Source organism: Macrosteles quadrilineatus, unplaced genomic scaffold (assembly GCF_028750875.1).
Source record: "Macrosteles quadrilineatus isolate MER2022 unplaced genomic scaffold, UCM_ALF_1.0 Scaffold_4__1_contigs__length_99947679, whole genome shotgun sequence".
NCBI lineage: Eukaryota > Metazoa > Arthropoda > Insecta > Hemiptera > Cicadellidae > Macrosteles > Macrosteles quadrilineatus.
The window spans coordinates 32,779,335-32,806,910 of NW_026542597.1; the positions used below are offsets into that span (position 1 = coordinate 32,779,335).

General features: G+C 36.9%; 1 protein-coding gene across 2 annotated transcripts; it reads left to right on the top strand.

Annotated features, from left to right (window-relative positions):
• Nucleotides 1-338: 338 nt before the first annotated feature.
• Nucleotides 339-22,676, top strand: LOC128992680 (hsp90 co-chaperone Cdc37). 2 transcript variants are annotated; one of them, XM_054416378.1, is made up of 8 exons: nucleotides 339-562; nucleotides 2,767-2,900; nucleotides 9,035-9,157; nucleotides 9,771-9,927; nucleotides 10,405-10,680; nucleotides 11,878-11,993; nucleotides 15,632-15,821; nucleotides 21,428-22,676. In XM_054416378.1, the coding sequence occupies exons 1-8, from the start codon at nucleotides 530-532 to the stop codon at nucleotides 21,608-21,610; spliced, it is 1,212 nt and encodes a 403-aa protein (XP_054272353.1). In that variant the 5' UTR covers nucleotides 339-529; the 3' UTR covers nucleotides 21,611-22,676. The 2 variants fall into 2 exon arrangements, with proteins under 2 accessions (XP_054272353.1, XP_054272354.1); XM_054416379.1 differs by lacking the exon at nucleotides 9,035-9,157.
• Nucleotides 22,677-27,576: the final 4,900 nt, after the last annotated feature.

Here is a 27,576-nt window from a genome sequence, read left to right on the forward strand (position 1 = left end):
CCATGAATGTAGGCCTATAGTTATAAGTTATTTTTTTGTTTTACCTTTTGACCTGTCCAATTCCTACTGGACTAGGAACGGAAACTACAAGTAAGTAAGTTAGTCAGTTAAATCATCTTTTTTATCATTCATTATAAAAAAAAAACAATGGTTGTGTATTTATGTTCAGTAACTAACAAATTGTAAACTAATAAACAACCTTTATGCAGGCTGAGTTGGAAATATTGGAAACAACATCGCAGCTGCATGTTCTACCGACCAAAAGCCTGCAAAGCAAATTAGAGAAAAAAATCCCAAAAAGAAGAAGAGCGTTAATAAATGTCATTACATATGGTTGCCAAACCAAACACTTGTTTAGCTCATATGGCTCATGTTCATTTTCTAGAACTAGTATAATTAATTATCACATTTCTTTAAAAAATACATAGTTACAATCGTTTTATATAAAACATTTGATTCTTGCTCTGTCAGTCTATACATCCTAGTGTTTGATTAAGCTATTTGATAGGTATCCACATATCTCGCCACCATGGTTGACTACAGCAAATGGAAAGACATAGAGGTAGGCCTTTTGTTGATAATACTTTTTCCTTTTATCCAGGACATTAAACCGTACTGATAACATTTTACTATAAATTGGTGCAACATGCATTCATGCTGCCAGAATGTTGCAATAGGGCCACTAAACTTGGGCCTTGTTTCAAATCTCTTAAGTTAATGTTGGGCAAACAAACAGGTTGTGGGTTCGCTACTCGCTACAACGAACACAGGCCCAAACCACGTGTAATCAAACAAAATTCAGCGTTTGCCCAGCATTTAATCAACCTAAACCATAACATGAGTGAGATTTCTGACGGTTTTGAGGTAGGCTAGCCTGTACTACATAAATGCAGAAAAGGTAGTAAGCTACCTAATAACACGTAATACACGTTAGAGGAATTTGAAATTTACAAATTATACCACGACAACACCGCCAGTGGACATATCCTCATCGAAAAACTGCAGTTCCAGTCAATGTGCTATTTTCAATGTGCTAATTCACCAAAATAATCGGCCACCTGACCTTTGAGGACAAAGGTATCAGTAGGAACTGATAAACATGGAAATCAACGAGGAATGAGTCTGACACTGCAGCCTACTACCTGCGCCAGGACCGTCCTTGTCGTGTGCGTCTGATAGGCCTATCTGTCAATTAAATGTTTACTTTCTGTAATTAAATGTTCGTAGGTATTCTTGTGTATTTATTGTGTGCGTGTGACATCGATGTCTTCATTTTTGTAACCCTGACGATGCCGTATTCACGGCAAAATATGTAGGTTGTTTTTTTAACCTCAATCAACATTTGGATTACTTGACGAGGTATTGTACCATTATTATAGTAAAATCTCTTAAGTAGGCCTAGACCTAGGCCTACCCTAGTCATCATCAGACTGTTTAAGCCCCATGTTTCCTGAGTTCTCCCATAATTCTTTTTAGCTTAAGGTATAAGCTAAATTATATCAGCTAATCCGTTGTCGGCTGTTGTTTCAATGTTAGTGGATAATTTAAACGTTATTGAGTGCACAGGTGTGCTGCGATTGGGGTTTAATATATTTGGACTTAACAAAAGTAAAATAGTTTTCTGTGCTGCACTCTGTGGAAACAGTGTGACACTATTTCAATCAAATCATGACTAACGCAGAATGTTGTGATTATTCAAACCTACAAAACAGTTGGTGAAAGTAAACATATGCTTTTAAATTACATTTAAACTCATTTGTAAACATTGTAAGTTAGCTCCAAAACCTTCCCTCTGAGGCAGAGACCTTTTGACGGATCTGCACCAAACTTCACACAAACCATCCTTGAATAATGCTTAATATATGCCTGAGAGTTTCATTATTACAATCTGTCTAGAGCGGTTTTGGAGTCCATAGGGTAGGCTATAAACATATAGGCCTACTTCCTCTTTTATAGCCTAGATATAGATTTAAGGAAACGTGAGCTACGTAAACATTTACTGACTTGGTTGAAATATTTTGGGCCTAAGTCTTACTATTTATTACAATGGAAAAAAGCGAGAAAACCTGGACATTTTAATATACGTAACCTACCGATATTTTACTAAAAAGAAAAGAGAACTAACACTGTGCTGCATTTCTTGAGTAATCATTGAAAGGGCAGATTTGCAAACTATAGAAACATAGGAAAGTCTTAGAACACCACCAAGTAGAAGAAATATACCGTAAATAATGTTTTTTTATTTATTTATACATTTAATCATTATATTATATTATAGACAACCTAATGCGGCTATGAATGGGAAACATTTTTTGAAAACACTAAAAAACAAGATCAGCTTTTAAAAAATGATACGATAGCCTATTAAAAAAAAATATTGATTATATCAAACTGTTATGTACATTGTGAGTACTTGAACCATAATCTTTGAGTAGGCCTAGACTCTTTTAAAGTCATCAGAAATTATAACTGTTATTCGTTTCAAAATGACGCCTGTAGGCCTAATACTTCTCAATTGCTCAAATTCGAGCAACAGGTAGGCCTACACTAGTGATAGGCCTTTTAAATAGGAAATCAATCTGACAATTTTAAGGGAAAAATTTTGTGGAATTCCAGCCAGGGTTTGGTAATTGAAGCCAATGATTATTCAAAGACAAGTTAAATGAGGGCTCAGAGACCTACCTAGGTTTTTTAATGACCTGGATTAGTTGCTTTTCTAATTGGCCTAGTATAATTTTTACTTTGTTTTTTTTTTTTTATATTTAGATATCAGATGATGAAGATGAAACCCACCCTAACATTGACACGCCGTCACTGTTTCGATGGAGACATCAGGCTCGTATAGAGCGAATGGAGGAGGCACAGAAAGAGAAGGAAGAATTTGAAGCTCGGAAGAAAGAGTAAGTTGCATGAATAATTTTTAAGTTAGAAATACAATTCGGCTACTGTCTCAGAATAAAAAAAGTTAAATAGGCTAAATAGTTGAAAACGTAAACAGACCAAATAACGAACATATGCAAAATACCGAGTACGCTGATAACTTATTTTTCTCAAATAATAAGTGTCTGCAACCTTCTATTTTACTCGTAGTAGGCTCATAGTTGGGAAAGTTAGAAAAAAATTCTAACTAGAAGTTATTAGTTATTCCCGTAAGAAGGAACTCATAGAAAGAAGTTATTATTTAGTTAGTTTAAAAAGTACCTAACTGATAAAAGGTTGATATAAGTTAGTTAAAAACTAATGGAAAATAAAGTTAGTCTTCGGAGAAGTTTACTGTTTATTGGGAAGCTGTTTTCAAGGATTACGTATTAAGTTAAATAATGACACATCTTAGTAACTAACTTGTAGACTACAGTAGAGTCCCGCAAACTCGGCACTCAATAACCCGGCAGTCTGGATAACTCGGCCATCACCTGGCTCAGAAAATAAGTGATTTTTTTAGTCAGAGTTAAACATGGACTGAAGCCAGCTCAAGTCAAATCATTCGCAACTCATACCAAAGATTTGTTGTACTACATCTGATGACTCAATACTGACTTGTAATAAAAATATAAATAAAAAAGGCGATTAAAAAGCTTAAAAATTGTATTGTTCTTATTTTTAACCCTAGTTTCTGATAACCCGGCATTTCACAAACTCGGCAACCTTCCAGTCCACATTACGCCGAGTTTGCGGGACTCTACTGTAATTGTGTTTATTAATTCATGATGTCTAGTTGTTGGGAAAGACGGAAAGTCGGGATTTAGTAGGTATTTATCTTGATAAAGTCAGGAACTTTTATGATTTTGCCGCGATTGCGTTACACGACGATCATGTTTCCGTGACCTCGGGAGACGATGATGAGGTCTACACGGCCGTGGAAGATGTTCATGATTTTAAAAGCCGTGATCGGGGTTTGTGACTGCGGGAAAAACTATCATGATTTTTCCGCGATCACGCAAGACGATGATGTCTACACGGCCACGGTAGAAGTTCTAGATTTTGCCTCGACCGGGAAAGACGACGATCACAATTCTGTGTCCGAAAAAGACAATCTGATGATGATCTCTACACAGCAGCGGAAGATATACACGATTTTGCCGCCAACGCAGACGACGACGATGACGTTTCCGTTACCACGAGAGTCAATGATGATGTCTACACGGCCGCAGGAAATGTAAAAAATTTTTTCCGCGATTTCATACGACGACGGTGACGTTTCCGTGACCGCGGGAGACAACAATGATGTCTACACGGCCGTGAGAAATGTTTATGATTTTGCTGCGATCGTGGATGACAACGATGACATTTCTGTGACTCCCCCAGTCGATGATGATGTCTACACGGTCCCGGAAGATTTTCAAGATCCAAAAATACCCTAATTGGCTAGTTAGAATTTTTCATTGCTGCATTTTTACTTGACTTGAAAAACGTCCCATTATCACTTAATGACATAAAGACAGGAGTTGGTGTACTATAACCAAATTATTTTGAAAATTTGGTCTCACACTATAAAAGTTGTTATCGGTATCACGAATCGAGAATCGATACAATATGATATCAACACATCACTAATTGTTAAAAAACTAGTCTTAAAAAATCTGGAATTAGTCTTGAATTTTAAAATGGAAATAAACTAGACACCCTGTTAATTGTCACATTAGGCCTACCTTAATCTTATACGGTAGGCCTATATTAAAAAAAATTTGGAAAACTTATGACAGCTAGTCTGACCATACTACTGGACCAATATTCAGGTTTTATTTGTAGCCTATTTTGAAAATATTTTATGTTAATAGGGTCAAACGTGGAAATTAAGCTTTTCTTATGGATATGTAACTTGGGACTAATTCTATATTAATATTAATAAACAAATATGTTTATTGAGAACTTTTTTTCCCAGCTCCTTTGCATCACAGGGGAAATCTAAGCATACTGTTAGAATGGTATTTGCCTGTAGATGTGCAGAATCCCTTATAAATTAAAATAAGCTCAAAAATAAACACAAAAAATGAATTTAAAATAAAAAAATTACAAGGGCGTTATGGGCTGCCATCTTGGTGTCAAAATAACAACAAAATATTTTTGTTGAGAAGTTTGCACAATACCCTACATACTTTTGGTGAGTTTTCGACTTCAGGGCAGATAGATATCATCGTTGTCTCCCGGGGTCACGGAAACGTCATCATCGTCGTCTGAGATCGTGGAAAAAATTGTTTACATTTCCTGCGGCCGTGTAGACATCATTGACTCTCGTGGTAACGGAAACGTCATCGTCGTCGTCTGCGATCGCGGCAAAATCGTGGACATCTTCCGCTGCCGTGTAGAGATCATCATCAGATTGTCTTTTTCGGACACAGAATCGTGATCGTTGTCTACCCCAATCGAGGCAAAATCAAGAACTTTAGGGCAATAATTACAATTGATCTTATATACTCCAGTCTTACGAGCTTTATAAAGACTGTTCCTTTTGCAATCTTTAAATATGGAGTGAAGTCTATTGTTGGCCCTGAATCAACACAAACGTCACTTTTGGCTATTTAGCGAATTTCCCATATAGGGAATATAGGGAATAAGCTATTACCGTAGTACTCATGGTAAGACCTGGACCCGGGACCGATTTTTTTTTTCGTTTTGAGGTCCCTAGAGGCCAAAAATAGCATCCGTTCAAATTCATATATATATATATTTATATATATATATTTATATATATATGTGTCCGTTAGCGCGATAATTCGAGCAAAAATAATCCAATTTTGATGAAAATTGGTACAAACGTGTAAACCTACGTTTATTCGAACGAGTTCGTGAACCAGCATGATCGGACCATGGGAACAGGGGTTTATGGGGGCTTTTATGGGGTAAAAATGGGTTTTTCCCATTTTTGACCCAAAAAACTTAAATTTTTGCAATTTCTTTCCAAACTATTAAAAAGTAGAGCTTAAAAAAACAAATAATTTAGTATATTGAAGCGTTATAATGCGCCTAATGGTTGCGGAGAAAATTCAAAAAAATTTTAAATTTAAAATTCCCATGTTGTTCTTATGGAGGATAAGTAAACTGTTGTAGTTTGCTTATTTATTAACATATTTTGCCCAAACTTAGAAAATGTTTTTATTTCTTACTAACTATTAACATTTTACATAAAAAAACACTTTAACGCTCCCTGTTGCAGCAAACCTAAGTATGTGTTAAACTGATTTGATTTAAATAGGGAATAAATGTGATATTTTTAAGGAGACATTTTAGTGTTAATCCAATCAGGCAAATGGAAATTCGCTTAGTCTGCAGGTTTGCTGCGGTGGGGGTATCTTTTTTTTCTTTATGGTGTTGTTAAAAACAAGCGTGACAAACTCTAAAAGTTATATATTTTTCTTATATCCACTCAAGTATATCTTTTGGGATTTCACTTTATGGTGCAACTAGTGATTACAATTTAAATTCTATTCTAAAAAAGCAAATGAAAGCTATTAGAATCATCTGCAATTTAGATTTTGAAACTTCTGTTAATAAAGAACATTTTAAATCAGAAAATATAATGACAATTTACGGAATGTACGTTTTTGAAACATTGTATCAGTAAAGGACAGACTTCATGATTTTGAACGAGTTGGGGATAGTCATAATTATTTCACCAGAAATTGGAAAACCCTTGCAATTGGCCACCATAGTCTAAAACTTTTTGAGAAAAAAACCCATAGGCCTATATGCGGGATCAAAATTTTATAATAATCTCCCAATCGAAATTAAATCAGAGAATTCCAAAACAATATTTAAAAATAAATTAAAAAGATTTCTCATCAGCAAGGCTATTTTTTCTTTTGAAGAGTTGAATAGTCTTTGAGGTCAAAAACTAATTCAGGATATGTATTTTTTGTTTACAATTTATTTAAAAAAATGTAAGTTTGTGAATTTTTTTTTATTTTCTTGTGTTAGAAATGTATTTAATAAATATTAGGCATACTTGCAGCTGAACTGTTGACACTATTCAATGTATTTTGTACAAGAGATGAATAAAGTAGTTTTGAATTGAATTGAATTGAATTGAATTGAACACCATAAAGGTTTATTAGGTGGTTGGGGTCTGGTGAGTGGTTTGTGTTTATGTTTATAGATTAATTTATCAACCATACTGCTTTGGTATCCATTAGCCACAGCTGTGTGTTTGATGATGAGGACTTCTTGTTGATAATCAGTTGGGCTTAGAGGCAGAGACAATAACCTGTGCACAAAACTATTGTAGGCAGCCATTTTTTGGTTGTGAGGGTGGTGAGAAATAAAATGAATGGTCTGGTTGGTGGCGGTAGGTTTTCTGTAAATGGCCCACTGTCTCTGCCTCTAAGCCCAACTGATTAACAACAAAAACTCCTCATCATCAAACACACAGCTTTTGCTAATGGATACAAAAGCAGTATGGTTCTAGTTGTTAATCAGTTGGGCTTAGAGGCTGAGACAGTTTGTCATTTACAGAAAACCTACCGCCAACGACCAGACCATTCATTTTACTTCTCACCACCCTCACAACCAAAAAATGGCTGCCTACAATAGTTTTGATCTCAGGTTGTTGTCTCTGCCTCTAAGCCCAACTGATTATCAACAAGAAGTCCTCATCATCAAACACACAGCTGTGGCTAATGGATACAAAAGCAGTATGGTTGATAAATTAATCCATAAACATAAACACAAACCACTCACCAGACCCCAACCACCTGATAAACCTCATAAATTGTATGCCTCTGCTAATTATGACAAAGTTCTTAACAACACCATAAAGAAAGAACTAGCCAAAAGTGACGTTTGTGTATCATTCAAGGCCAACAATAGACTTAACTGCTTAACTCCATATTTAAAGAGCGCAAAAGGAACAGTCTTGATAAAGCCAGTAAGATTGGAGTATATAAGATCAATTGTAATGATTGCCCTAAATATTATATCGGCCAGACTACTCGCTCATTTAAGCAACGATTTAAAGAGCACCTTCCATCCAAAACAACAGCCAAGCAAAAATCCGCTTTCGCCAACCACCTCGCAGACAGTAACCATAATTATTCCAGCCTTGACAATAACCTACACATTTTACATATTTACCCTAAAAAAGGACGGTTTTTAGATTGTTTAGAGGAATTCGAGATATACAAATCCATTAAGAATGAGCCACAACACATTTTAAATGAACAGACCTCTTTCAAGTCCAACATTATCTATGACGCAGCGATTAGAATAGGGCAACAATTCCACCGGCATTCCATAGCAAGAAGGACACCTCAGTCATGACCACGCAACTACCTGTGCCGCGTCGTAGTGTCCTGTACTGGCCAGTAGCAATGTTAATCCGTGTTTTCGCGTTTTGTGTTGTATGTGTGTGTTTTGTTTTTACCGACAACCTCAATTTGAGGGACATGACATTTTTAAACTGCCTGATGATGGGATTTTAATCCTGAAACCGGTCGCCTAAGACGACAACAATAGGATCACTGACGGACAGGTAATATAAACCATTTTACGCCTAGAGATCCCCTTCACATTCCTTTAGTGTATAACCATGATATCACTCTGTTTTTGTGTATATTAGAATCTGTCAAAAACATACCAGAGGTCAACACACCAACACACCCCATCTCCCCTTACATCACTCACATTCCAGTGAATGTCTACCCAATCATAATAACCAAGACTCCAATCTGGCCTTGTTATTTTTTTTTTCATCTTATGAAAGGTATTTAAGAATTGATTAAGAAATAAATGAGCTTTATCATGATTTTCCTGTGTACAGGCGGGATTCCCGTTTGGTATTGGGTGGCAATAATCCGGTATCAGGAACATTTGTAATTTTTGAATGGGTTGGAAAAATAACTGTTACTACACAATTAATTACAAATGTTTTAGTTTTTTTTTTTTTTGCTGTAACCGCTGAAAATATAAGCTATCCACTGAGCCACTGACTCACTAGAACCTTTCGTTATGATTAACCTTGGTATGCATGGTTTCAATAAACAAACTGGAAATTTGGAAGTGGCCTATGCAGGATTGATGCAACAAGAGCATTTTTTTGCAGCTTTGCAAAGAAAGTTGAGGAAGTCAAACAAAAATTGACCCAATCGTCCAACGCTGCCACTACAGTGAAGGAAGTTAAATCTGCTCTAGACAATCTAGAAATTACAGCTGGGGACTTGAAGAGGTCAGTAGGTTTTATCTGACGACTAAACGATTCCTGATGATCCCTCTTTAGTTCTGCTCTCCTTCACCCATTTTATTCCTTGTCCTTCTCCAAATATGTTCTTCACTATTTTTTATCCTCTTCTCACCTTATCACTTTTCACATGATCAATGTTTATGTATTTATTGTGAGACTTCTTTGGCGATAAATGTAGCATTTCTTCTATGTAGGTTACTGAGATTGTGGGTCAAATAATATAGGCCTCTTGTAATTTGTACTCTGGCACTAATGTTCACATACATGCAGGTGTATTTTTTTGTTCATTCCTTTGATGTAAGCCTTCCTTTTGAGATGCCTTATTATAAGTGTTATTTTCAATTTGCAGTTGCGTAAATCCACTGAGATTATTATTTCAGGTGCAAATATAACAAATTGTCCTTCAGTTTTAATCAATGTCTCTATACTTACTGTAAGTGCTAATCAATGTCTCTATACTTACTGTAAGTGTAAGAGACTTGGGCACTGATATGATTAAAAAAGTATGATTCTAATGAAATCATTACAATTTGATAAATTGGCTTACCCCTCAAGCTTCTATTTTGATGAAGAACAAATGTGGTTTATTTTCTTCTAGTCATACTAAGAGACTTCATGAAGCAAAAGAACGGTTAGAAGCAGCAGTCAAAGCTGAATCGCCTGAAGTGAAACAGTTGCAAGAAACGTTTGACAAACTGGAACGGGAAATGGAGGAGTTGAAGAAAGTAGAAGATCAACTGAAACAGAAGGAAAAGGTAAACTGCAATTACCAACAGAAATGTTGTGTTTCTCCTTTCCCTAAACACACTTAGCCTACCTCAAATAGTTCATTGGATCCACTCGGTCCATTCTATTGCTTTTTGACACTGGTCTCAGGATTTTGATGTAAAAATGACTTAATGAATGAAATTTACTAATTAAGACAAATAATTGGTTAGTTAGTGGTTTAGTTGGAAGCGTGGACAAAGGTAAAACTAAAGGAGTGATATAGAGGGATTTTCCCCTAGCCTTGCTTGATATGTTCCATGCATAGGCCTATGGCTCGTGTAAACAATCAAATTCAAACAGTAGAGAAAGATATTTTGTATTTCAAATTCAATAAACCATACTTACTAAAAAAGCCTACCTTATGAAATACAAATTTTACCATTTAAATTACAGATAAGCCTACCACATCCCTAACAAAATAATAAAGAGTCAGTGAGGTTGAGTATTGAGGTTATATGTTTCAGGTTACACCTTGGAATGTTGATACAATCAGCAAACCTGGCTTTACCAAGACTGTTGTCAACAACCCTCCACCAAAGGTCAAAGAGAATTTGACAGAAGAGGAAAAGGAGCAGAGAATGAGGAAGTTTATCAAAGAAAATGAGAAACTTTTGAAACAGTATGGGATGTTGCGAAAGTACGATGACAGCCGACGCTTCCTACAGGAAAATCCACAGTTGATGTGTGAAGACACAGCAAACTATCTGGTCATCTGGTGTATAAATCTGGAGATGGAAGAGGTAAGCAGAAACATTAAATGTACTTTAATGTACTCAAAATTGATCAATACAGTCCCTATATTGTTTGGTAAAAGGCTAGCTTTAAGTGTCAGATTTAAGGTATAAGAGAAAGAAAAGTAAAAAAAAGATTGTTTTGTTTGTATCAAATAATTAAACAACCATGCAGTTTAGCGTAATTTACATTGTACAATAGAACCCCTAATATCCGGCCTCAGAACATCCAGTCATTTCGAAACCGAAGTGACTGTTGGGTAATTTTTGGAATCGATACCAAAAATATTTCCTACGGCTGTACATGTAATCTCCATGATTTGAGCGTTCTCAAGGTTTATCTTTTTCCTGTTCATAAACATTTTAAGGGGGTTCACAACTCAGTTGAGCTAGTAGATTTAAAAAAGAGACTTAAACACTACTTTTAACCAATCACAAGTTATTGTTAGATACAAAATATTGTTTTAATAATACAGTAACTTGGTTTATCGGACCAGGGACTCGGTTCCACGTAAGCTGGATATGAGGTGTTTTTCTGTACCCAAATTATCTACTCAACCAATTTAAAAGAAATATGGTCCTCTTTGTATATTCCAATGAGCTTGGCTCTCTTCAGTTATGTTCCATCTAGAGCTCTCAGATATTCTACTTTGTGTTTCCATTTCCTTTTAGGCCTGCCTTTCCTCCTTATCAAATCAATATTTTGCCTGAGCAACTAGTTTGGTTGCTTCTTTAGAACCAATTCCTCAACAAGCTGATTAGTTTTGTCTTAATGAAACGTACAATATCTTCTTCAGCGAAGCATGAATTTCTGTGACAATTCAAGTTAACATGAATCTCTGCTTCTGTTACATATTAGTTATCAAATTGAGATGGGGACGCGACCTAGATGCATATTTTAACCCAATTATGAGTGAAGGATGAGTTTAGAATGGAGTTAGATGATCTGTAGAGCTTTGTTACTGACTTATCAGCTATTTCATCATCCAGGATGATTTATTTAAAGCTCATACCCTCAAAAAGCTACTGACTTTTCTCAGGATTGAACCGGCGACGTTTTGGTTAGTGAGCACTAACCACTCAGATACCCAGCCAGTTGTCACAGGTCCTCATTTTTTTATACGTAGCTTTATTTGGTCCTGCGAGGCAGCATTTATTCGACTGTTGTGTGCTTTGCCTTTACCTAAAAGTTTTGATGATTTACAGAAACACGAGCTGATGTGTCATGTTGCCCACCAGTGTATATGCATGCAGTATATATTGGAACTCTCCAATCAAATGGACATTGACCCTAGAGCATGTGTCGGCTCTTTTTTCACAAAGTAAGTTGGCCTAATCTTGTTCAAATTTTGTTTTTCATTTTTAATTTATTATTCATTAGTTCAAGCAACATGGTAACTGTTTGTTTGAAGCTCATTGTTGGTGATGGTGAGTTAATGGTGTTCAAAGGTTTATTGCGGACATTTTCCATCACGATGGTAAAGAACAATACACATCGTTTCGGGATCTGGAATCTGATCCCCTCCTCAGGTGAAAAAACTTAACTATCACATTACAACTAGCAATACACAAACACCCAATCTAAGTTGGAATACACTACAGAGAGAAGCAGTCCAAAAATATGCACTGTATAGCTGACAAGTCATGTTACAATAACATGCAAATAATAACCAATCACAAAACACTATAGTCTATAAAAGGTGTAGTGTGAACAGCCCACACAATGGAACACTAATCACACAGTTCACAATGACTCCACCAATGAGACTCTCTGTGTAGTTTATTACAACTTAGATTTGGCGTTTGTGTATTATTAGTTGTAATGTGTTAGCTAAGTTTTTTCACCTGAGGACGGGATGAGATTCCAGATCCCGAAACGTTGTGTATTGTTTTTTACCATTGTGATGGAAAATTTCCGCAATAAACCTTTGAACAACATGGTAACTGTATTGAAGGGTTATTTGTGATTCTGTGTCCTCATAAAACAATTTTTAGACAAACTGCAACCTGTCAAACAATCTAAGTAGTATTTTAATCCAAACCAACCCTAATTTACAAATAATACCGTCGCCGCAATAAACCTTCAGACTTAGCGAATTTCCATTTTGCCTGATTGGAATAGGTTTGATAAGTAATTTAATTTACTTTTGCTGCTGCAGGGAAGGTAATAACGTGTGTTTTTGTAGTGAATTGTTAAAAATAACTTGTATGAAATAATAAATTTTCCAAATTTGACCTAAATATATCTATAAATAAACACATCAGTTTACTTATGCTCCACAAGAAAACCATGAGTATTTTGAATTTCGGTCCATGTCTTACCACAAGACCTACAGTAACAGCTTATTCTCCACTTATGAATTTGCTGATATTCCCAAAATGGGAAATTTGCCAAAAGGGGCCAATAAATGTAGGTCTCCAACAAGCACTGTCAAGTGAGCTATTAAAATCTGATACTAGCTCTTTATTACATAGGCCTACTTCATACACTACTATTATAGGCCTAAGTAGTAGTTTTAGTTAATTCTGTTCAGCAAACAAATTTACTCTACTCGCTAATTAGATGGAAATAGATTAACACCCACTGTCGGCCTCGTGCTAATGTGAACCTTCTGTGAACCCCCAAAACAACTTGCGCACATTTTTAGGTCCGATCCTCTTTTTTTTATACAAATCTGTCAACTGACAACGGACTTCGTAACACTTTCCAGATAAACCTAATCATTAAAGCAATTCATACTTGGTCGGAGCGACAATTTTCCCCTATATCATTATCTGTTTTTATGATATGACAAATCATCAGGTAGGAATAGTAACCACCTGATTTAGTAGATGAAGGAATGAACTCGGTTTTTGAGTTTTATATTAACTATCTCGCTTGGCTGTTATGGAGTCTTGTGGGAGAACCTAATATTAGTGATGGTCGGATCCGGATATCGGACTACCGGATCCGCCGGATCCGAGCTAGAACCGGCACCGGATCGGATCCAAAAAATTCCGGATCTTGGGCTGGATCCGGTTTTGATGGATCCGATTTTTTCAAATTTTTTCCCGATTTTTTCCTAGCACAAAGCTGTCTGTATCACTGTACAACACCGATTTTTTTTACTAACACAAAGCTGTCTGTATCACTCTACAACCCCGAGTATTTTTACTAGCACAAAGCTGTCTGTATCACTGTACAACCCCGATTTTTTACTAACACAAAAAGCTGTCTGTATCACTGTACAACCCCGATTTTTTACTAACACAAAAAGCTGGCTGTATCACTGTACAACCCCGCTTTTTTACCAACACAAAGCTGTCTGTATCAGTGTACAACACCGATTTTTTTTTTAACTAACACAAAGCTGTCTGTATCACTGTACAACCCCGATTTTTTACTAAGACAAAAAGCTGTCTATATCACTGTGCAACCCCGAGTTTTTACCAACACAAAGCTGTCTGTATCACTGTACAACACCGATTTGATTACTAACACAAAGCTGTCTGTATCACTGTACAACCCCGATTTTTTACTAACACAAAAAGCTGTCTGTAGCACTCTACAACCCCGAATGTTTTTACTAGCACAAAGCTGTCTGTATCACTGTACAACCCCGATTTGTTTACTAAATACAAAGCTGTCTGTATCACTGTACAACACCGATTTTTTTACTAACACAAAGCTGTCTGTATCATTGTACAACCCCGATTTTTTACTAACACAAAAAGCTGGCTGTATCACTGTACAACCCCGATTTGTTTACTAAATACAAAGCTGTCTGTATCACTGTACAACACCGATTTTTTTACTAACACAAAGCTGTCTGTATCATTGTACAACCCCGATTTTTTACTAACACAAAAAGCTGGCTGTATCACTGTACAACACCGATTTGATTATTAAACACACAGCTGTCTGTATCACTCTACAACCCCGAATATTTTTACTAGCACAAAGCTGTCTGTATCACTCTACTACCCCGATTTGTTTACTAAACACAAAGCTGTCTGTATCACTGTACAACACCGATTTGTTTACTAGCACAAAGCTGTCTGTATCACTCTACAACCCCGATTTTTTACCAACACAAATCTGTCTGTATCACTATACAACCCCGATTTTTTCTAGATTTTATTACTAACACAAAGCTGTCTCGTCTGTATCCATGTACAAGACCGTTTTTCTCCCGAGTGTTTGTCTCTTGATGCAAACAACTTATATGGCAAGGCCATGTCTCAGCGTTTGTCTCTTGATGCAAATAACTTATATGGCAAGGCCATGTCTCAGTGTTTGTCTTTTGATGCAAATAACTTATATGGCAAGGCCATGGCTCAGTGTTTGTCTTTTGATGCAAATAACTTATATGGCAAGGCCATGACTCAGTATTTGTCTCTTGATGCAAATAACTTGTATGGCAAGGTTATGACTCGGTGTTTGTCTTTTGATGCAAATAACTTATATGGCAAGGCCATGTCTCAGTGTTTGTCTCTTAATTCAAATAACTTATATGGCAAGGTCATGTTTCAGTGTTTGTCTCTTGATACAAATAAATAACATAAATGGCAATGGCATGTATCTTTCCGAACTGAATCCGACCCGATTTTTCGGATATCTTCACACCTCTAGTTTTTAGTTTTGTACCTGGATGATAAGCTAACGGCCTATAATTTTGTCTCAAAAATATCCCATTAGTATTTTAATCCCACCCGAAGCTACGTGATAAAAAATAATAAAAGTATGATTTGAATTGACATTCTGTTAATTACGTTTTTTTTTAACCCGCCCTTATGACAGTGTGTATCTGGATCCGGATCCGAAGATCCGGATCCGAATTTTTCAAGATCCGGATCCGGATCTGGTACCGACATTTTCTTGGATCCGCCCATCACTACCTAATATACTACCAACTCTCGTACTCCTTTTGTTGAGACTGAGCTAGAATAAGAATAGAAACCAGAACTATTTGTTTCCCAGGATCCAAGTCGCTGACCCTGAGTACAAAAAGGCGTTTGAGGATGAGCTGTCTGGGTTCAAGGACAGAGTGATGAGGAGAGCCAAGGAGAAGATGGACGCTCTGTTGAAGGAGGTGGAAGAGGAGGAGAGACAACAGAGGCTGGGACCTGGAGGACTGGACCCTCTGGAAGTTCTGGAGACACTACCTGCGGTCAGTGTAACCTTTTACCTTTGTAGACATCTCATCTATATGGAACAGCTATCGCCAATTTTTTATTAAAAAAGAATGTAGCTATCTGAGCCAGTCACAGAATGCGCTAGGGTCTAAAATTCTATTTTCTACCTTATTTTTTGTTGCTGACCATGTTGATGGGTCATCATAACCGTTGCTAAAGCTCACTAAGTAAGTCATTCCATTAGTTTGACTTTGTTAATAAGTCTGTGTATTCGACAGAAATTAGTGATTTAGATCAGCGCAATCTTTCGGTGGCTCACATCAACTACGACGATTTTCATTAAAAAACTGGCGACAACTTTAATTTGGAAATGGAATGTATAGTTGTACTAGCTGTACCCGCGGGCTTTGCCCCGTTTAACTTTATAAGTGAGCTTGTTCGCATGGCTCAATCACGTCCTGGTTGAAGTTTGTTCGCTACGCTCACTCACTTTTAGGTTGGAGCTCGTTCGCTATGCTCACTCACCTTTTGGTTGCAAATTAGCTGTTGTCATAAATGTAAAAGAAAGGTCATGAATGTAAAGGGTGCTGCACCCTGTTGGTAATCCTTGTAACTTTAATGCTATTGGGGAGCGAGCTGGCGTAGTGGTTAGAGCGCGGGACTTCAGCCCCTGAGGTCCCGGGTTCGATCCCCGTCAAGTCACCAATGGATTTTATCTAAGTGATAATGCCGCAACCCCTAGGTCTAGCCTGAAGTAATGTGAAAAACAATACCTGGCTCGTGCCTAGCGTCCTTAGAAAAAAAAAAAAAAAAAAAAAAAAAAAAAATGCTATTGAACAGCATAGAACAGAACCAACTTGTTTAATTGAAACAGCTGTTAAGATTCATTAATTCCATTTAAATATGAGTACTCATAAGGTTAACATGGGAAACTCCAGAGCCACTGGGGCGGAGCCCTAGGATCAGAATAAAAACAGCTTAGTTTTCCTATTTGATGCCTCTTTAGGCATCAAATAGGAAAACTAAGCTGTTTTATTTGATGTGTATGTTTTATTGGTGTATTGATGTTTTAAAGCTGATTCTTTAATCAGTGTACCAAATTTCAGCCTCCTAGGTAAATGGGAAGTAAGAGAATTAGTGATGAGTGAGCGAGTGAGTCAGTCAGTCAGTGAGTCAGTGAGGGCTTTGCCTTTTATATATATAGATTAATAGTCTAAGCTTTTACCCTTGGATATAAGTATTAAGTATACATCTCATCCCCATGTTAAATGTTAATGTTTTAGCCAGTCAAAAAACAAAAATGGACATAGTTGAACAGAGTTACCAACAGAGTGCACTCATGTCGATTACTGAATTTCTATCACATGTGACAACTTTTTAACCAACCCATACTGAAAGGGCAATCGATTGTAAACAAACTCACAACTTATGTTTTATGTCATATAACCTTTGGTAGTAGGCCTATCCATAACTAAGGGAAAATGGCATTTTGTCAGTAGCTCACTTTGTAAGTGACTTATTCAATTATGTTCTACAGTAGAACCTCGATAAACAAGTCTCTTATGGGGATCATCACATAAGACTTTTATACAGTAGAACCTCCCTAATCCGACCTCTGATGGTCCAACTCCTCGCTTGGTCCGACCATGCCACCAACACAATAGGTTTCCGCTAACATAACCTCATTGCCCAAGAAAAATAGCCAGAAAACTTTATAAATTGTGTTTTTTTTTGTCTAATGTGTTGAAATTTGTCGTATATTTGACCATGCCTGCCCATTATTAATATAGGCTCCCACATTATTGTTTTTGGAAAATCACAGTTCATTTGGCAGAAATAAAATGGAAGCAAAACACAGGAATGCCGATCAAAGCTTCAAGGTCAAGCTATCCGTTTGCACTGACAATCGTCTGCACCTTAGGCCTACACACGACACATCTGTCTGCTGTGCGCTTGCTATGTCACATTTTGTGATTGTGTATTTGGTAATCATGACAACTTTAGTAGCCTGCGATTGGGTGTTTAGTAACCATGGCAACTTCTTGAATGGGTGGATGAAGAGAAACTTAAGAAAGAATAGAAGCACAAAGAGAAAGAATAAGCAATGTTTTTATGTCATTGTTATCTTTATCGGTGTATTTTACGACTGTTGTTATGCTATAAGTAGGCTACTATTATTTTATACTTTTTTATGCGTTATCAAATGATTTTATCGCTGTCTTGAAACAGCTTAGCAGTAGCCTATGACTAGCAGTACCGGTAGCTTACTAGGCTTTCTAATGTTCTGTTCTTTATTTTGCTGTACAATGTTTTCTCAATTTTATTGTTTGAGTAAAAGTTTGAAAAAGCTGTGATTTTAACGTTACAGTTTTTATTACTGAACCAAGGGTAATGACATAACATAACTATTATGATTGCGCAATAGCCTACTAATTGTATTTTTATGATGTAATATGCAAATTATTACATTAACGTCCATTTAGTTTATGAGTTGGAAATAACTGTTTTATGTCATATTGGATTAGCCGTGGTTATCAGTTATCGGTGGTCTGTTTGAAATACAGTTTTACTACGTTTTTATGTCAATAAATGCGTTTCTCTGATAATCCGACCTTTTTGCTGTTCCGGCCATGCTCCCGGTCCCGGTGACGGATTATCGAGGTTCTACTGTATTAAGGTTTATCAAAGTTGACTCCTTATTGAAGTTTTGCAATAACATGTGATAAAGCGTATTGAAATCAAATCGAGGGTATTTGAAAATGACACTTGTTATCTAGAGTAACTTGTTGGGTCTTGTTATTGAAGTTCCACTGAATTTGAATACAATATTGGCCATAGCTGGTCCTCATTTATGGGATGTCTACTTCAAAAGTTAATGCTTACACTGACAATGCCTTATGAACTATGTTTATGGTAGTGTTATTAATTTGGAAATGCTTTGTACTAGGGATGGACGGGATTGAATTTTTAGTTCGGGACGGGACGGGACGGGATTTTTATTTCCTTCCCGATTTTCGGGACGGGACGGGACGGGATTTTTTTCTGTGCATAAAAAGAAAGTACTGTATTGCAGTTACCAAAAAAGACATACGAAATCAATTTTTACCATTGTGGCACTGATCTATAAAAACCAAAAAATGGGTAACAATTTACAGGTACCTATAGAAACTTGTGACTCGCGGGTCACGAGGTGATTGTCTGTATGACTCCACGGTCACAGCGCGATCGTCGTCATGACTCGCGGTCACGGCACGATCGTCGGTATGACTTGCGGTCACGGGGTTATCGTCGGTATGACTCCACGGTCACGGCGCGATCATCGTCATGACTCGCGGTCACGACGCGATCGTCGGTATGACTCGCGGTCACGGCGCGATCGTCGTCATGACTCGCGGTCACAACGCGATCGTCGGTATGACTCGCGGTCACGGCGCGATCGTCGTCATGACTCACGGTCACAACGCGATCGTCGGTATGACTCGCGGTCACGGCGCGATCGTCGGTAGGACTCCGCGGTCACGGCGCGATCGTCGGTAGGACTCCGTGGTCACGGCGCGATCGTCGGTATGACTCGCGGTCACGGCGCGGTCGTCGGTAGAACTCCGCGGTCACGGCGTAATCGTCGAAATGACTTCGTCTCCTGCGGTCACAGCGCGATCGTCGTCATGACTCGCGGTCACGGCACGATCGTCGGTATGACTTGCGGTCACGGCGCGATCGTCGGTATGACTCCGCGGTCACGGGGTTATCGTCGGTATGACTCCACGGTCACGGCGCGATCATCGTCATGACTCGCGGTCACGGCGCGATCATCGTCATGACTCGCGGTCACGGCGCGATCATCGTCATGACTCGCGGTCACGACGCGATCGTCGGTAGGACTCCGCGGTCACGGCGCGATCGTCGGTAGGACTCCGTGGTCACGGCGCGATCGTCGGTATGACTCGCGGTCACGGCGCGGTCGTCGGTAGAACTCCGCGGTCACGGCGTAATCGTCGAAATGACTTCGTCTCCTGCGGTCACAGCGCGATCGTCGTCATGACTCGCGGTCACGGCACGATCGTCGGTATGACTTGCGGTCACGGCGCGATCGTCGGTATGACTCCGCGGTCACGGGGTTATCGTCGGTATGACTCCACGGTCACGGCGCGATCATCGTCATGACTCGCGGTCACGGCGCGATCATCGTCATGACTCGCGGTCACGGCGCGATCATCGTCATGACTCGCGGTCACGACGCGATCGTCGGTATGACTCGCGGTCATGGCGCGATCGTCGTCATGACTCGCGGTCACAACGCGATCGTCGGTATGACTCGCAGTCACGGCGCGATCGTCGTCATGACTCGCGGTCACAACGCGATCGTCGGTATGACTCGCGGTCACGGCGCGATCGTCGGTAGGACTCCGCGGTCACGGCACGATCGTCGGTAGGACTCCGTGGTCACGGCGCGATCGTCGGTATGACTCGCGGTCACGGCGCGATCGTCTGTAGGACTTCGCGGTCACGGCGCGATCGTCGGTATGACTCGCGGTCACGGCGCGGTCGTCGGTAGAACTCCGCGGTCACGGCGTAATCGTCGAAATGACTTCGTCTCCTGCGTTCGCGGACCTATCGCTCGCAATAACGGCGTTATCGGCACTCGCGATGCGGAAAAATCGCCGACGATCGGACCAAATCCCGTCCCGAAAAATTCCCGAGTCAAATGTAATCCCGTCCCGATAATCGGGAATATTTTTTTCCCGAAAAATTCCCGAAATTTCGGGACCCGTCCATCCCTACTTTGTACAGAACATAGACAGCCATGACAATTAGACCCTAATTGAGATAGATGTGATTCAACTTATTGTTCACCTAGATTTTTAGTCAATAACAACGAAATAAGATATTTTGAACAAAATAAAAATACAACAAATACAACATAAAATATTTTGTTAAAATCATTTAGTTATGACTAATGAAATTCGGTTATTCAATATAACCTATTAGTAATTTTTTTTTAGCACTAACTTGATACACATTACTTTGTATACGTCGTGTTCAACAAGTCACTGGCAAAAGTTTTAATTTACTCCACCAGGAGTTGAAGTTTATGCTAAAGTCAGATTAGATTAAAATCACTGCTATTGACAAGATGGCTATTCATGTTTTAAATATAATTTTCATTATGACCTACTTGCTAATATGGCATATTAAAACTTATTTTAAATTAAAAAAAAGGTATGGCTTCTAAATAAAAATTAAGATAAAATATAAAATGATACTTGGTTACTTAAGGTTTATTGGTACTTTGGTAAGGTACTTTGGTACTTAAGGATTTTATTGAATCCCACCACAACTATAAGGGTGTATATTAACCCTATTATGAGTGTCAGATGAAAGCAGAGAATGGCTGTGATGGCTTGTGTAGCTGTTTTATTGAGTAAGTCTGTCCAATCTCATATTCAGAGCCATCAATTAATCCCAATAACAAACAACAAAAAGTATAAAGCTTCAGTTTTTTTCTTGGTTTTTTTTTCTTGGAGAGAAAACATTGAGCTCTAAAATGTTTCGGTGTTTTTTTTTTACAACACAAATTTTACTTACAAGCTCATTCAGTCAGTAGATTGTTAGCAATTTTGACTTATCTATTTTTGTATAGGAGTTGAGAGAGTGTTTTGAGAAGCAAGACATTCCATTGCTTCAAGCTACCATTGCTAAGATGGATGAGAAGGACGCGATATACCATATGAAACGTGCTGTTGACTCCGGTCTTTGGGTTCCGGAAAAGAAATTACCGGAAGCGGAGGAAGAAGGAGGTTCTCAGGAAACAGAGGAGGCATAACTTTTATAGACTTAATTTTTTTCCTTTTTAACGTGTATATTTTGTATTACTTTAGTGCAACTCAAAATAACTGCCAGTGTAATTATTTTTACTATTTGAAATTTTTTTGACTATTATTTACTGTACAAAATAATTATTGCCTTATTGTAATCATTGATTTTTGTTTACTGTTGTTACAAATTAGTTTATGTATTGAAATGTAAATGCATGTTTCATTATACTTTGACATTTGTTATACTTTATTGTTGAAGACTTCTAATCTTTATACTAATACAAAAAGGGTTCTCTTTATAACATCCCATTATCAGCCGGTCCGAAACTTGGAAGCTTTTAATTCAGCTGGGGGATAATGAAAATGGATTTTAAATTGGCTACTTGATAATTTGTAACCTATTTGAGATAGGTAAATTACTCTTTATGAGGTGAATCTAAAATTATATATACTGTAAATTGAGAGTGTCATTCACCAAATAACAGTTTTAACACATTCGTGGTGGCAGAGGTTTCCGCGTATCTCACGGCTATGCTGAAACTGAAACATCACATCTTCCCCTACTAATGTCAGTTTCATCGTCAAAGGCCAATCACTTTCCCCGTCACTAAAAATACAAAGTCCCGATCATTTGGGTCCCATATTTTGGAAGAAAAAATAACACCAAAACAGTGATCAAAACAGTTGTGCAAGTGCTCAACCTTGACACTGACTAGTGACTTAGTTACTGAGAGCACTACGGCTACTGTCGAAGCAGCACTGTCCAGTGCAAACCCACGTTGTCACAAAATACAGTGTACTATTGAGCAGTGCTGTGGGAATTTTCAGATTTCTAGCTCTAATCCTGGCTAAATTAATCATTGTGTGTCACATTGCAGCATGGTAGCGAGGTACCCACCAAGATGCCATTAGGGTTCTGTGTGGGAGCGATTGCTCCCATGCCGCCACGAACGTGTTAAACAAACAAAATCTTATTTAAGGGCTTTGTCAAATCTTGTTTAAGGGGAATATATACACTAGTGAATGTTTCTTTATCAATGTATTACTATTTATTACAGCAATAAATATTTGTAATAATTATATATTTTGTTTATCTTACCCACTCCCAAGTTAATTGAATGTAGAAGCTTAGTGATGGTATGAAATTATTTAGTCTGAGGAAATTTTAATTATTTTTGAGGTATATAACTTATTATATTAATAGGTTGGCCTACTGAAAAAATATAGTGTCTTTAAAACCATATATCGGTAAATTATAAATATTTTAGTAAAATTATTTCTGACCTGTTTTGAGCCATTCCCTTGGCTTCTTTGAACATTCTAAGTAGCCTACATTTTGTTGGATGTCATAAGCATAGAATTAGAATGTGAATTTTTTAAAAGAGAACAAGATTAATTATCATGCAAGTGGTGTATTGATGCTGCGGATCGGGAAACCTTGTTAATATAAGTGAATATCCAACCGGAGAAGTCAATAAGTGACTCAATGATCCCAGAATATAGAATAGCTGTTCTCAATGGCTAGTGTTTTACCAAAAACTGTTTGTACATGGTACTGTACATTTGTTTGAAAATAAACACCATGTCAAAGCTGTGACCAGTTAAAAAAAATGCTTAAAAAAATGCAAATGAAAAAAGTTTTTTGGTCCTAGGTCTCGTTCTTTCTGTGTCCCCTACGGCAACAGCTTCTTGCCTATAGGGAAATTCGCTAAAACAGAAATCACTCTGTCTTGTGATTTTTCTGTAATTGTAGGATTTTTTTTGCTCACTTGCAAAGTTTAATGGTCCTTTTAATGCACAGTTTCCAATACCATCCTTAAACCATATTGAAAGTTGGAATCATTTTGAGTTATTTTATTTTGTTAATGCAACAAACATGTTTTGTTCTGAAAATTTTTACTATGTAGCAAATATGAAATGAAATGAAATATGAAAATGTGAATTTTTATTTTTGAGTTTGTTGAGGTTTTTCCAAAGCAGTCTTATTAACACATGATACATCGGTCCACTGTTATGCTTAAGAGTAATTTCACACTGATACATCGTCACAAATAAATGTGATATTTTAAAAGTAAGTAAAAAAATATTGGTGGTCAAAAAGACAGCTTGGCTAAAAGCTGGCAATGATTGAAGTTATAACTTCAAATAACTGTTTTAAGGACAAGCAATTTTGGCAGGGTCCCTTGAGGAATAGTATGAATTAATCATGTTATCAGTGGTGTTAATCTCGTGTATCTTTATTCATAGACTATTTGGTGACATAAAGGCTTCTGACTACAGAAGTTAGTTTGCAAAAGGCAATTAAAGCTGTAATTACCTAACCTTTGTAGAGATGATTTTGATTCTGGCCGCATCAAGGAACCTGTTGCACATGTGTATGGGTGTGTAAACATGTATTTTTGAAAAGTATAAAGGTATTAAAGTATTTAAATATGTTTTGTATCAATTGTTTTGTTTAAAGAACCTTTTTTTCAATATTTTTATCATCAAAAAGCATATTTTATAGATCTTGAATGTATCAATCCTGGAGGATAAAGACTTGAAATTGTAGACTTTAATAAAAGATGAAATGCAATAATACAAAGCAAGAAAACCTGTTTAACTAATATTTGTGTAAATACAAAAAAAAAAACGATACAAAAATATAAGAAACATTTTAGAGTAATAACATTTATTTATGTTCTATTCATAAATACAAATTGAATTGTTCATATTACTATTGAAATATTAAAACAAAAGAGAGAAACCACAAGCGAAAATAGATACGATATCTTGTCCATTCTGCTTGTAATCTACCAAGCAAAACAATGAAACAAATCAATAATCTGTAACAATATTGCTGCTGAAGTTGTCCATAAGTCCAAACTACTACAATGTATGTGGTTAAGCTCTGTATTAGAGAGTTCGACTTTACATAACCAACAAACCCTAACTTCAACTGCGACTTTGCCTTGAATAACATGTATTTAGTTCTTGTATTATATTTTATGTTTATGTATTACTACTAAGTGTACCGTTGCTCAAAATCAAGCAATTATTAAGTACCTACTGGTATTATAAGAGTAATTTTAAAACTGAAAACAGTCATCATTTTTTACTCTTACTCAACTAAAAACTTATGTAACTAATGAAAAAACTCTTGCTGTTCATAACAGTTTAATATATAATAAAAATTTCTTGTAAATGTTTTTTTAGTGTTTTATAAAAGTTTTTCCCCATTTACCCATACCCGTACCAAGTTTTCCTTGTTATCTTATTCATTGATACTGTAGCCTGCATGCACCATTGTCACCAGTATGTTTACAAAATTTAGTTATTTTTTTAAATAGCGGTAAAAATGGTTAAAATTACTCAAGTTATACCCGATTTCCTGCATAATCTGTTTGTCAAAACTTTAATCTTCTTCAAATGGCATTCTTTACATGGCATCTTGTAATATTTATTTCTTCCATTTTGTAATTTTAATTGCACTTCTAGTTTAATGACCATATCCACATTTTCCCTCCTCCTCCCTCTCCAATAGTAAAAATAACAATTTCTTTTCTTTTAAACTCCAGGTAACTATTAGAAAAATGTTAATTTTACTGTCAGGAGAGGTCCCGGGCTGGGGACCGGTGTAGCGGAGTTAAAAATGTGTTGGCCCTGAAAAGGGCCGTTTGGCCAAGAGCTCGTACGTCACTTGGCGGAAGGGGGTCCACAACCCATAGCCCAAATCTACTCAATAAAAGTGGTATGATAATACCGTTTAGCGTAAGACGCTGACAATTTAAATCGAACAAACTTGAGGGTATAGGTTGAGCCCGGTTCGGTCAACTCTCGAAGTCTTGGCTGCTGTGTTTCTTGAGCCTCCTCCGCGTCCTCCACCGAGGGGTCAAGAACGTCACAACAGTCAAGCGCTTCCAGAGCAACCTCATCGGGTAAAGGCAACCCTTCCCTTACGTTTACAGCGAACGGGTTCCTCAACATACTGCCACAAAGTAAGTTACGTGTTTACAGTGCGAAAGTTTTTGAGAAACAGAATTTTTGGTTTCCATGGTTAAATATTTATTTTTCTCTGTTGAAATAGTGTTGCTAAGACACATTAAATTTACAAATTAGGTTAAAATTAAATAAATCCACGGGCATCTCAGGACCTAGTCTCATTCGAGCAATTAAAATATGACAAGTGTTTTCTGTTTTAAATAATGAAATTTAATTGTAAAAATTTCTAGGACTCAAGATAGATTTTTAAATTAATTGTGTTTGAATGACTAAGCATTATTGTTCAGCCCTAACTTACTTGTCTTGGGCTGCTAGTTATTTTGGGATGTTAAAGCTGTTTGAAAATAGGTTCGTTCTTTAAATTGAATGGAGTATTCTGCAAAAATCTTTTTTACTAAAAAATAAATGAATCCAATATTTTTGTGTAGGTCATAGTCATAACAATATTTTGCTTAAGTTAACTAAAAATGAACTGTTTGTCACACTACTATGCTGGATCAAGTAGTCAGTTTTTCTTTCTCTACATACTTTTAATGTTTCATTGTAGTTTTATGTGGAGGGGGGTCTGATACAAACAAACTAGATAGATTTCCTACACAGGAGCAGGCCACATACAGTTGGCCTCATAGGTCAGCTCAGATACTCTCAATGATTGCCTTTGTGATTTATTTATTGGTATTGCAATCGTGAGTCAAACTAGAAGCTGTAAGCTTGTCAACTGGAAGGGCATAACTGTGGGGATTATCAAAACTCATGCAAGAGAGCATCTTCTCCCTTGAAACTTCCATTTCGGATTGAAGTTTCAATTACAGTTTTCCTTAGAAACTTCACTGTAACACTTTTGTTCTGACACTTAATCGTGGTTGGTGATATTTCTTAGAAGAATGATTGGCATACCGATTTTCACGTGTGGTCTCGTTTCCTGTGAGTTTTATTTGTGTAGGTGTGTATTTATTAAACGCACCTTAAACACAGATCTCTCACCCATTCATTCTAAAAAAACTGGCTGGGTAGCTGAGTAGAAAAGTTTTTCAACATTCCTTGCATTGTGGTTAGTACTTTAGTGTTTTTTTCATTCGCTGTATTATTTATATTTCTATATAATATATAACTGGTTAATACTAAAAGGTTTAAGCAAATACAATTTACTTAATAATATACACGTATAATTATTGGGCTTTTTGATGACTTAGCTGTTCAAAATTACGTTTAACTGCGGAGTTTTCAGAGTTTGTAATGAAATTGATTTACTAGACACAAGTTTCCAGCATCATCAACGTTTTATAGCCTTAGGCTGTACGTTTCAGAATATTAAATTTCAACAATTAACTATGAGGTAAGTAAAATTTACTTCATAAAAGACAAACATTGGCAAAACATTGCTCTGAGCAACAACATTGATGGTTTATTGGGTTTCCTTTATCATGATTGAGTTATGTAAGCACCAGAGACTGAGGGGACCTATCTATGTAACTAATATCTATTAATATAATGAACAGTTGAAGAATTTTTGTTATTTCTTCCTCGGGGTAAAATTCAAACACACATCTGAACACATCTTAAATTGGTGTAAAAAACAGGATAATTTATTAGTATAAAACAATATGAAACACCCCCAACGCAGCAAACCTGCAGGCTAAGCGAATTTCCATTTGGATTTGTACTAAAATTATTCCCAAAATATGTCAGATTTTATCCCTTAAATTACACTTTGTTCAACAAGCACATTGGCTTCCTACTACAGATGGAAGACTTTTTTTTATGTTTTTAGAATAGTATAAAATAAATTTGACAAATTTCAACAATAATTTCCTTAAACAACAAACTAAAACGGTTTACTTTTACACCTCAACAATTAAAATAACATGAGAAATTAAAGTTGTTTTAGACATTTATCCATTACCTTTAATTACATAATAATGCTTTAATATACTAGTTATTTGGTTTTAAAGCTCTAATCGATGGCAGTAATAAAAGTTGGATATTTTCATAT

What these genes read in the sequence shown, in the direction of transcription:
- LOC128992680 (XM_054416378.1), top strand. Translation starts at nt 530, where the DNA reads ATGGTTGACTACAGCAAATGGAAAGACATAGAG. An exon ending in ACAGCTGGGGACTTGAAGAG is followed by an intron (nt 9,158 to 9,770) that starts GTCAGTAGGTTT and finishes ATTTTCTTCTAG; the next exon opens with TCATACTAAGAGACTTCATG. An exon ending in GTCGGCTCTTTTTTCACAAA is followed by an intron (nt 11,994 to 15,631) that starts GTAAGTTGGCCT and finishes TTTGTTTCCCAG; the next exon opens with GATCCAAGTCGCTGACCCTG.